Genomic DNA, 12245 nt, shown 5'->3' with positions numbered 1-12245 from the left:
TCTGTCTTCTAGACAAATCCTTTTTGCAAATTTACATACTACAAAGATGTTTTCCAAATTTGATCTTAAAGCTGGGTTTAGGTAACTTGGAATTCATCCTGATGATCGTCATAAGACTGCTTTCTACATTCCTAACCAACATTACCAATGGACAGTCATGCCTTTTGGTCTTAAGGTGACTTCTTCTTTGTTTCAGAAAGCCATGATGAAGATATTTGCTCCTCTTCTTCATACATGTCTTATCTATATTGATAATATCCTCCTCTTCTCAAAAGATGATGAGTCTCATGTTCATCTTCTTTGCAAATTTGCTGATATCATACACTCTTATGGTATCATGCTCTTTGAGAAGAAAATGCAGTTAGGTCAGACAAAGATTTATTTTCTTGGTATGGTCAATGTTGATGGCAAGTATGACCTCCAGACTCATATTGCTAATGAGTTACAAAAATTCCCAAATGTTCTCACCACTTAGAAAGAAATGCAACAATTCTTGGGAATTGCCAATTACATGCGCAGTTTCATCCCCAACATTTCCTAACTTACATCTCCACTTTTCCAGATGCTTAAGAATAATTCTCCTTTATGGTCTGACAAGCAAACCAATGCAGTTAAGGGTCTTAAGCACAAAGCCTTCCTTACATAACCATTGAAGATCCCATCTTATAGGAAACGAATTCTTTAGACAAATGCTAGTGACACACATTGGGGTGCAGTGCTTTTTGAACAAGATGATGATAAAGTACGACATTTGTGTGGATACCAGAGCGAACAATTCAAATCGCATCAACAACATTATCATTCTACTTTCAAAGAAATATTGGCAGTAAAATATGCTATTGTAAGGTTTGAATTTCATCTTGTTGGACATCATTTCTTTGTTGAAATAGACATGAAATCTTTTGATCAAATACTTCAATTCAACAAGAAAAAGGTTTCACATCAACAATTACTCAAATGGGCAGAATGGTTTAACAAATACTCTTTCATCATCCAACACATCAAAGGCCACACCAATACCATTGCAGATTATTTATCTAGGCCTAAAGCTAAACAAGTTTGTTTCATTAACCCTAGGTCCAAATCACTTCCTTGTTTCATGTATCAACCACTAACCCAGTCCAGTTCTTGTTCATCCTCTTCTTCACCTAACCTTATACCAGACACATCTCCTGAATTCTATGATATGACCTTGTTCAAACTTATGCCATTGATGGAAATGCCACCACCCTCATGTTTTCTTATCAAATCCAATGCATTAAAAAGTATGGACAATCCATGTATGATATATTAGGTGTTCATCTAGATTATCCCTTTTCAAAGATCTTTTGTATACCTCTTGGTCCAAATATTATATTTCTAAAAGAATTATTATGGTTCTTTTGGTATATGTTGCACCATTATCACATTGCAGTCCAATTCCCTCTCCATTACATGTTGAAAATGATTTCTCAGTATCAGTCATCTTCAAACTCTGGATTAGACCCTTTGATGACTTTTCCTAAATGGCTCAAAACCTTGGAAAAATGGAAGTCTGTGTTTACTCATCAACTTGCTCGACATCGAGGTCCTATGTCAACCAAAGTGGCATGGTCCATTATGTTTTTTCATAGACACCACTATATCAGATCTGATGGCTTATGCTTCACGCAGCATCAAGTCACATTTCATAGGTCCTATCCATATGATTTAGTCCATAATATGTTTGATCACCCTCTTGAGATTAGATCTATTCAAAAAATCTTTTTTAAGAAAATCAGACGATTCCAGATGAGTTATGGCCATCTTTTCACGATGATTCTCCATGGGAACTCTTTCCTCTAGCCTACACTAAGAAGCTACTCCAAGCTAGACAGACATGCATAAATTTCATTATTAATGCCACTTCAGATATAGAAGACTATCCAGAATTGTGGTATTCACATTCTCAACCAGACACTGATAAAAAAGAAGAGTTTCAGCAGACTCATGACTATTATCTTCATAAATCCAAGCGGTAGCAGTACATGTATGCACCAAGTACCACTGTAAAGCAACCAGCTCAGTCTCTAGACATTTCTCTGGATACTCATGCAAATTCATTTTATCGATAAATCCCTGCTAATTGGATTCAAGCAATGGGCTGTCTCAATTATTGTGATGAAGACTCGTGGCATACTACAAATTTGTCAGATGATTAAATCTCTATTGCGGACAAATTTGTTGCAAAATTTAAGAGTACTATGTGTCTTAAAATTAATATCTATGTCCTTAATTGTATCTGTAAAATATGTGTGGATGATATGGAAGTTTGCCATATCAAGCGTAATAATGATCTTGTGTAGTCAAAACTGGAAAAAAAAAAAATAAGTCAGTCAAAAATGTCAAGCTCTTAGCCATGTGTACTATGTTTTGTTTTTAAATTTCTATCCCCCACGTTGATAATATTTCACGTGGATCATGTAAAATCTTTGTACTCGGTAGAAGGTTATTCTCCTTCTGTTCCTGTATTTGCCTATAAATAAGAAGCTACTTTTCTCGTTTTGGGAGAAGGCAAAGTTGTGTTTGTAAAATTTCTGTCTATGCTTGTCTCGTACACTTAAACTCTCTTTTAATCTCAAAGATGCCGTAATATTCTAATAATGGTGAGAATATCAAAAAGCCCTCACATAGTTTGAAAAATTGTCACATCATCCTTTATGTTTCTAATGTGCTTTAAAAAAAAAAAAACTAAAAAAAAAAAAAAAAAAAATTCGCAAATAGCTTACTAGAAAAGTCTAATTTTTTTTTTTTTTTTTTTTTGGGTCTTATTAAAGATAAAATAACTTATTTAATCTTTTATAAAATAACAAATTACTTGAGATGAACAATCAAGGTGGGGGCATAATTAATGGAATTTGATCTCTAGCCATACATATTAATTATATACTCTAATGATTCCCTTTCTTACAACACAAGAATTATAAACATCATGCTTCTCTTCTATAACCAAAACATTCTATTAAAAATATATATATACTGTATAATATTATAAATAAAATATTTAAATGTATACTATATAAACGAGGAATTGTAGTTTTAGTTGAGTACACACATCTCTTCCAATCCCAATGGAGACAAATCTCTGCAAATTTGAATGGAGGGACATTTTGGCATCCTTAAGCCTTAATGGAATCTGATCTCACTTATATACATTGAATTTGAATTAAACAAAGCATATGAATTTGATCATGTCTTGTTTTAGATCTTCACATTAGAAAAAATTGAACTGAAAAACTCATTAAATAACTGAAAAACTCATTAAATAAGTTAATTTTTTGACTAATCTAAAGATTATATAACTGTTTGATGAAATAGAATCACTCTTGTGCCACACCAGTTGATCTATGATATTTTTATAATGTTGAAATGGATTCTGAATTATTTTTGTTCAAAAATATTGATAAAGGTCTTTGTTACAAATCATATATAAATGACTTATTTCTTAATATCAGTTTAAAAAAATGGTTGATTAAGTGAATTTTCCATAATTCCCAAATTAATAAATAAAAAAAGAACCCACATAGAATATTATTAATGTGAATAATAATTTAAGTAACAAAAAATACATCAAATGCAACCTCTCAGTGCCTCAAGAGCGTAAGAAGAGATAGAACAAGAGAGAATCCAATAACAGAACTGGAAATCGGGAGAGAGAAGGGGCTCTGGTGTACAAAGAAGGAGCCGGTGCCGGCGCCATCTCGCCAGTACTTTGAGCTGAGACAGTAGCTGCTGACATCGTAAAAGCTGGCAAAACCAATACCATTATCATGCCCTTTGAGATATTAATAATCTTTGCCATTGATGAACAAAAATCTTAATTTAATTGCAGAAGGCGAAGAATGAGTAGAGGTAGTTTGTGAATGGTACAAAGGGAAACTTGATCGAATATTTATGGGGTACTTTTCGGAGCTCAACTTTGACACCAAGTATGGCTGTCTTTTCGCACAGCAACCATTTGTCTCTCCCTCTTTGGGACTCTTTCACTCTCGTGCATGAGCTCAACTCTACAAAATTTGAGCTTGCAGCTAGTCATTCCTTCATTTCTGAGTTGCTACAGCAGCTTAACTCTACTAATTTACTGGTAGAGGCCTTATTGATTGAGCTTACAAAAGAACATGAACGCTCGACTCAGAAGGTTGCGAGTCTGCCTAGTGGGAAGTTCACTGCTGACTTGAGCGTTGGATTGCCCGATGAAGTGAGGGCTGCATTAGGCTCTCACAAGCTTCCCTTAGGAAAGTCTCCAATGACGGGATTGGATGAAGTAATCGCGCCGGTTGGGGCAAGCTGGTTCAAGTTTCAAGATGAGTTGGTTCAGTATATGACATATGAGATTGGCGGGGAGTGTCCTGTAGATAATGTTTTAGCGCAGAGGCTTTTGCTTAAAGGGTGTGAACCGTTGCCTCGCCGGAGATGCCATCCAAAGTCCCCTCTCAATTATGTTGAGCCAACACCATTCCCAGAACATCTCTGGGCAAAAGCACTAGACACTAGCATCATTTGGGATCCTTACTCCTGTAAAAGCTACCAGTGCCTGATCGACAGAAACAATGCACCAGGGGTCTTTGCTTGCAAAGATTGCTTTGACTTGCACGGCAGAGAGAAGAATAGATGGCTCTTTGACAAAGGCCTGGACTATGGCATTGATCAGGTTTTGAGCATGAAACCTCAAGGGACAATCCGAATTGGACTTGATATAGGAAAATCTAGTACATTTGCTGCTAGAATGAGAGAGAGAAATGTGACAATCATCACAACTTCAATAAATTTTGATGGTCCATTCAACAGCTTCATTGCTTCAAGAGGCTTGATTCCAATGCATGTTAGTGTTTTCCAGAGGCTTCCTTTCTTCGAAAACACACTGGATATAGTACATTCGATGCATTTTCTAGCCTCTAGGCAACTGGATCTCATATGCCATGCTTAACACTCTTTGACATCTACAGAGTGCTGAGGCCAAGAGGGCTCTTCTGGGTTGATCATTTCTTTTGCTGTGGATCACAGCTCAACGAAACTCATGTTCTGATGTTCGATAGAATTGGATTCAGGAAACTTAGATGGAATACTGATATGAAGCTTGATCGCAGAATTGACAAGAATGAATGGTACTTTTCAGCTCTGCTGGAGAAACCAATGACCTGAGGTATGCATTTTTATACCATTTTTGTGCAAGACGAACACTCTCTTTGTGTAACAAAGGCAGGAGACTTCAATACACGTCTTTATTGGTTTTTGTATAATGTATTATACATTTTATTATGGTGCAAGTTACAAATGAATTCAGATATGTGTTCTCTCTTCTCCTAGGAAGTAAGAAACAGAGAAATGGAATGTTTACGATAAAAGAATCGAAAAACAGAAGAAGAGAATTATATTTTCAATAATAGAATACAACCAACTTAATCAAAAGAGCCGATAACAGATTTACGCCGAGATTCTGCAGTCTCCCTTTGGGCAAAAGAAGCAAAAATCATATGCTTAATGTAATAGAGAAGGCTACTCCAATAGAAGTACAAAATGCTCTTCTTATACAGTTTTTTCTGTCATATAGTCACAGCCAAAGTTCTCAAATTGCACTTCTAGTCATTTAGTACAAACAACAATGTTGATCCAAACCAAATTGCATTCTCTACCCAAAGTAAATACGAAACATAGGGACGTCCATTTCTTACCAAGTTCAACATTGAAAACTTCAAGTGATACTCATTGAGGCTCAACCTTTGAAGGTGGAAAGCCACCACTATATTGGAATGCGTCCTCGTCATTGCCATATGGGTGCTTCAAAGTATCTTTACTTGCATCATCGTAACTTGCTGAAGTAGATGCTGATTCTGCATTGGGATTCAGACCAGCAATCTGCAAAATATTCTCAATCTCCTTCACCACTTCACTCATTGTAGGTCGGTCAGCTCCTGATTCTTGGACACAACTCATTGCCAAATCCACATACTTTGCAAAACCTTTCAGTGTTGTACCCAAACCAATGGTTGGGTCAAGAAGTTCATATAGGTTATACAGATCTTTTTTCTTATCCATTGCAGTCTTTATCTCTCTTACAATGTACTTTCCTCGCTCTATCGGCCTTCTTCCGGTTATTAGCTCCAACATCAGCACTCCAAAACTATAAACATCACTCTTTTCAGTCAATTGTTGTGTCATGTAATATTCAGGATCCAAGTAACCCTGCATACAAAAAGGAAGAATCCATACTCAGGATATATAGCATTGGTTTAGAATGTTCAGTGAACTTTACAGGGCATAAATCTATTAAACTAAACATCCTTAGTGATATCAAGTTGCATACTTGTTTCACTAAAATAATCCAGATTAAGCAGTTTTCCTAATTTTGGCAGCAGACATGAACAAAAAGGGGTAATGAAATGATATTCATTCTAGAGCATGTGTATGCATGGAGGTATTTACCATTGTCCCCTTCACTTGAGTAGAGACATGACCCTTATCACTATCAATCATAGCTCTAGACAGACCAAAATCAGCAACTTTTGCGTTCAAGCGTTGATCTAGTAGTATGTTTGTTGATTTGATATCCCTGTGTATAATTGGAGGGTTCGCAAGCTCATGCAGATAGGCCAGGCCTCTGGCTGCTCCAAGGGTTACTTTAAGTCTTCTTAACCAATCCATTCTGATTCCAGTCTTTCCTGCAAATATAGGACGTAATTTTTTTCAGAAATCAGACAGAGCATGATATAACCTGGGACGAATTTTGATTTTTCTAACAATAGATGGTCTGTTCCATTTAGAGGGTAGCTCATTGTGCATCAAAGCTTGAAACGAATAATTTGTCAGCTCTATAATATTCATTGTTTTTACAAGATAGTGTTATGATATTCACTAAGTTTTGCTATGGTTCTTTGGAGACGACACTGAAAATTGTTGTCTCATTAAATATGAAGAGTACAATTGAAGAATCAAAGTGTACAAGAATTCATGCATTGGTGGAGAAGGTGAAGAAACGGAGGGGAATACCTGATAGACTATCCCTCAGAGAGCCATTTGGAACATACTCATATACCAGCATTTGTTCACCTCGTTCGAAGCAAAATCCATAAAGGCCAACAAGATTTTTATGATGGACTCTTGATAGAAGTTCAATCTCAGTTTTGAATTCCTGTCCACCTTGCATAGATCCTTGTTGAGCTCGTTTAATGGCAACCAGTTCTCCAGTGGGGAGAGTTCCTCTGTAAACCTGCAAAGATGTTGACAAAATCAAATTTTGGGAATCATTGACAACAATTTTGTTACAGAACTGAATACTATAAGACAAATTTAGGAAAAAAGTTACCAACAAGAAAAACTAATCCATAACCGGGGAATACAAGTATGTTGTTTTAGTAAAGACTTGGAAGGCTCATAAAATAATGACTTAATATTCTGCAAAACATACGATTATTCTTTTCAACCTTGTGTTTGTTTTTAACAATTTTGGAGTTCTGGTATATCCAGATCATTTCAAACATTAATTCAAGCACATTGGAGCTGACAGGCCAACATGTTCTGCTGAATGAGCAACTGAACCAACTATGCAAAGTGATGAGGAATGGGATCAAAGAGGGGAGAGAGAAAATCAAACCTTTCCATAACCCCCAGATCCGATATCGTTAGCTTCTGAAAACTGGTTTGTGAATTTATTAACCTCTTCAAAGGAGAAGCATCTTGCTCCTTTCAGTTGAGGAATATTACCACTGCTCTTGTTTTGGTCCCAGTGTGCTGCATGTATTTGTACAACATAAATACATATGACAATCCATAAACTGAAGAACATTAGGTGTAGATAAAATCCTATCATACCAAAAGGGTTCTGCTCATTTGCTTTCTGCGCTATCTTCTTTTGACGATGTGCATAAACCCCAGCAAAGATTAATAGTAACAGAAGGACACAACCACCAGCTGCTGCTCCAATGATAATGCCAATGTTTATAGAATTTTTTGATGCCGATCCTCCCAAAAGATGACACATAAACATATTTGTATCAACATCAAATAAAGCAAATTGCAACAATTCATTTTTAAGTTCTATGAGAATAGCAGAATTACCAGCAAAATGTACATATGGATCACCAATAAAGTAGTAAGGTCCAAAATTATGTGGAGGCTTGTAAGTCTGGTTGCTGAGGACAAATCCAAGACTAGAAATTCCTGTTCGATTGAAACTATCTTCACTAGATGGGGGAAATACTTGAACTTTCAAATTGAGGTACTCATTTGAATCCTTGCGTGGGTTACTCAGAGAAATTGAATCTACAGGAAGTTGATAAGACCGAAAGGCCGATGTCATATCTACCTCAAGTGTTGTAAAGTAAGTGATATTTCCCAAGCCTGAAAAGGAAGGAGCTCTGAAGACTAGAGTTCCTGTATATGGGTGAGCACACAGACAGTTGGGGCTAGAAATCTGATCTGAGCTGCAGGAATCTTGCCTACAATTGTTGGATGGTGTTGAATAAGTGGGACTCTCTTCGTTGGGTGTGCAGTAATCTTTTGTTTCACCTGACTCGTCACAAATAGGGTTACTTGCAAGTCTGCAAAAATCAGTAAAAAAAAAAGGCCAGTAAGTGAAAGAACACAGTTTTTTACAATGAATTCATATCCAGGATCTCTAACGCCCAAGAAGTTATTAGTTACACTTTTTTAGCAAACTATTGGAGAACAAATTCTAGGAGAATAAAAGAATTAAGCTTTACATGAAGTCAACATTGTCTGCTCCTGTTGTTGACGTGAAACCAGAAATTTGATTTTCTGTTAAATCAACTAATTCCAGCTGGTTGCTATGGCTGCTGCCAATGTCCATGGTGCCATTAAGCTGGTTGTTTCTCATTACCCTGTCACCATGTGTCAATAAAATTAGAAAATATTGCCATTGCCCAGGGAGTTTTCACTAACTCCTGTTAGGAGTCAGGGAATCTGTTTTTGTGCTTCAGTTGGAATTTTTGATACCAATGAACGTGGTATTACTTGAAATTTATGCTGATACTTACACTGTTTGTAGATGGGGATGGCTGAAAAATTCAGGAGGAACTTCACCTTGCAGTTGAGTACTGTCCATCATCCTGCCACATGAAGTAGTTTTATTGTCGTTCTAGTGTGTGACTGAAAACTTCATGAGACCAAACACAGAGTATTGGGGAGAGGAAGGGAGAGAAGTTCCACAAGATTTGTTTCCAAAAGATACATTAGAAAGACAGTCCTTTCATGAAGACTAATAATTCAGCATAGGAAGTGGTAAAATTTCCTAGAGTATTTGACTATTTTCTGATCAGTGCATTTGCAATCTAATATGTCGATGATTAGACAGAATATATGGCCTAGATAAAACGAACGGTGAACATATATTGTTACTTTGGACACAAAATGGCGCAGGTGATGCACTGTTGACTCAAAATTAACATGTCTGTGTTGCATCATAGAGAAAGAGTAAGAAATACAGGTGAAAGAACAGAGAGACATACACTGTTGTTAATGACTGCAACGTTGAAAACCATGTAGGAAAATCAGATGCATCAAAGCTGTTATTACTCATGTCCCTGCAGAGCATATCATAGAATTAAAATTGATATCAAATGAGAATGATAGATATAAACAGAGCCAGTTGACCTATTCTACTTACAAGGAGAAAAGGGAGTCCAAGCCAGTAAGGTTAGGCATGGGACCAGTCAATCTATTGTTGGACAAAAACCTGAATAATTTATCAAAAAACACTAAGAAGTTTTTCATGCAAGAGGGTGATGCCTTCCGAAAACAAGTATAAAAGCTTATTTGCGAAGTCTCTTTTGTCAGCTTACAACTCATTAACGTGTGAAAGATTGTTGAGGTTTGAAGGAATAGATCCACTCAATCGATTCCTATCGAAGCGTCTGCAATCAGGACCCCAAATTCATCAGAAAAAAAATTCAGAGAACCTCAGTGTTGGTAATCTATTAATTCATTTGAATTTGAGATGCAGATACTCACACGACTTCCAAAGTTTGCACAAGTCCAAGGGAGACAGGAAGTGTACCAGTCAGGTTGTTGCTCTCAAATAGCCTGTCGCAAGGTGGGGAAAAGTTAGAGGTAAAGAAAAGAATAAGTATTCTAAATTTAATAAAGACTTCATTAAACTTACACATGTATCAGAACCATTTTTGGGCTGAAAAGTTTTTCTGGGATGGTGCCTGAGAGTTGATTCTTTCCAAGATGACTGCAGGTGAGGGCGAGGATGTTAAGAGTAAAATAAAGCAAAGAAAACAGGGCCATAGAAAGCAAGATAACTAAAAGTTAAATTCATCTGACATACAAGTGCTTGGTACGAACTAGCATATCCAGGCCAGATGAATCTCCACTTGAGACTGGGATTGTCCCGGTAAGTTTGTTGTCAGCTAGGTCAAGCCAATAAAGTTCAGACAGACTACCGATAGAAGGAGGAATTTGTCCAGAAAAACTATTCGAATTTAAAGATCTACACATAGTAGAACTTGTAAGTAGCGACCTATGATGAGATATTCATACACCTGCAGACCCCTCAAGTATAACATATAATTGAAAATTGTGATAGTGTAAGTGAATCATCTTACAGATAGACCAGCTTGGATAGAGATCCAATTGAGTGAGGAATTGGCCCAGAAAAACCACAACCTACCAAGATTCTGGCAAGAAAATAAACACAACATATTTGTAATGAGGACTCTAACCACAGAAGTTCCTATCAGCTAATGGTTTGACAAGAATTTATATCCTTACAAAGTTGTTAGCTTATTCAAATTCCCAATTTCTGCTGGAAGAGATCCTCCCAGATCCTTGTTGTAGGATAAATCCCTACATGAAGAGTTCATAATCAAATAGAGAGAAATATGAAGAAAAAAATTTCCAACTAACACATAACAATCAAATGAAGGGGTCGACTTAAAACCAAATGAACAGATAAAACAGATGTAGCATTCTCTGTTCAAATTATCAGTAATTTTAAAAGACAGATGTATGATAATGAAAGTGCAGATAGAAGACGTACAGAGTTTGTAACTCCGATAAAGCTGTTATGTCTCCGGATAGAGTACCTGACAATCTCATGCCTGATAATGTTCTGAAAGACAGAATGGTTTAGCTTTAAAAGGCCGAAGAAGCAACTTATTGATAAGTATTTAACATGTAAAATAACTTGCTAAAAACTTTACATGGAAATCACACGTGAGTTGGTGCACCGAATTCCTTCCCAATGTTCATCACAAGGATCTGAGCCCCGCCAACTAGGTGGAAAATTCTTCCAGCTAAACTTGAGAGAATTTAAAGCAGCAGCTGCATCAAAATCCAGGCAACAAAAGGAAAAATGTTGCAAAGGTCAGCACCAAAACCTTATAATTTGAGACAGAACCAGAATTTACAGATAATTCGAAAATTAGTTTTAGCTCTGAAATCGTGTAATGTTAAAATGGTCAGCTCCAAAACCTTATAAGTTGTGACAGAAGTAGGATTTACAGATTACTGGAAAACTAGTTTTAGCCCAGAGATGGAGTATTATTACTAGAACTTAAGCAATATTTCCCAGAACAACAGCTCACAACTCTGAAGTGCTGTTCTACCGACAAAATTAAAGAAAATTAAGCATAAGCTGATTCTCTTTACAGATTCATTCAGGTATTTCCTAGTCCTAGATACTAGATAGTACTCAAATAACTCAAACTACCAGAATGTCGAATTCTGCTAAAATATTAGATTGAAAATTCGAGATATTTTGCAGTTGATAACATAACAAGCAGAGATAACCATCAACTCTAAACAAAAAAATTATAACCAAAACCCTTCAATTGGTGATCCATTTACAGTCATTGAATCTTGATTTTTCACCAACACTAAACTAAAACATCACATACATTTAAGATCCTTCAATTACAAATCACCAAAGCAAGAACTTACCATCATCTGAGTTAGTTGTAGCTGCTATGATCATAAACTGGATTGAAAGACACAGCACAAACAGTTGAAATTGTAGACCCATAATCTGAAGAAGCAAACAAATATAAACTTCAAACTTGAAGAAACTTCACAACTTTTGTGGTATTTTCAGTTTCTAAACTTGCAGAAAACATAAAACCCATCCGATATCATCCTCTAAATAGCTCATGCAAAGCCAGAAATTTGACAAAACAGAGTTAACCATGTTGGTTCATATTAATTGGCAACCAAAGCTTGCATGTTGGAGGTTTCAAAGTCAATATTCCTATTTTTAGTAAACGTTCAAG

General features: G+C 36.3%; 1 protein-coding gene and 1 pseudogene across 1 annotated transcript; one reads left to right on the top strand and one right to left on the bottom strand.

Annotated features, from left to right (window-relative positions):
* Nucleotides 1-3949: 3949 nt before the first annotated feature.
* LOC116142660 lies at nt 3950-5160 on the top strand (annotated as a pseudogene).
* Nucleotides 5161-5369: 209 nt separating this feature from the next.
* Nucleotides 5370-12151, bottom strand: LOC116142618 (probable leucine-rich repeat receptor-like protein kinase At5g49770). Its single transcript, XM_031428047.1, has 19 exons — nt 11920-12151; nt 11181-11301; nt 11018-11089; nt 10750-10824; nt 10584-10655; nt 10307-10468; nt 10136-10210; nt 9985-10056; nt 9816-9887; nt 9641-9709; nt 9483-9557; nt 9012-9083; nt 8718-8855; nt 8074-8555; nt 7828-7977; nt 7610-7746; nt 7006-7225; nt 6442-6677; nt 5370-6201 (listed from the first exon to the last, which is right to left on the bottom strand). The coding sequence occupies exons 1-19, from the start codon at nt 11999-12001 to the stop codon at nt 5722-5724; spliced, it is 2862 nt and encodes a 953-aa protein (XP_031283907.1). The 5' UTR covers nt 12002-12151; the 3' UTR covers nt 5370-5721.
* Between the last annotated feature and the right edge of the window lie 94 nt (nt 12152-12245).

This window comes from Pistacia vera, unplaced genomic scaffold (genome assembly GCF_008641045.1).
Source record: "Pistacia vera cultivar Batoury unplaced genomic scaffold, PisVer_v2 Contig413, whole genome shotgun sequence".
Lineage (NCBI taxonomy): Eukaryota > Viridiplantae > Streptophyta > Magnoliopsida > Sapindales > Anacardiaceae > Pistacia > Pistacia vera.
Note: the sequence above shows the minus strand (reverse complement) of the source record. Positions and strands in the feature narration are given on the sequence as shown.

Coding starts and splice junctions, on each gene's coding strand:
- LOC116142618 (XM_031428047.1), bottom strand. CDS start 12,001: ATGGGTCTACAATTTCAACTGTTTGTGCTGTGTCTTTCAATCCAGTTT. Junction 9,710..9,815: donor CTTTCACACGTTAATGAGTT/GTAAGCTGACAA, acceptor TAAATTATTCAG/GTTTTTGTCCAACAATAGAT. Junction 9,084..9,482: donor TTGCAGTCATTAACAACAGT/GTATGTCTCTCT, acceptor TTCATGTGGCAG/GATGATGGACAGTACTCAAC.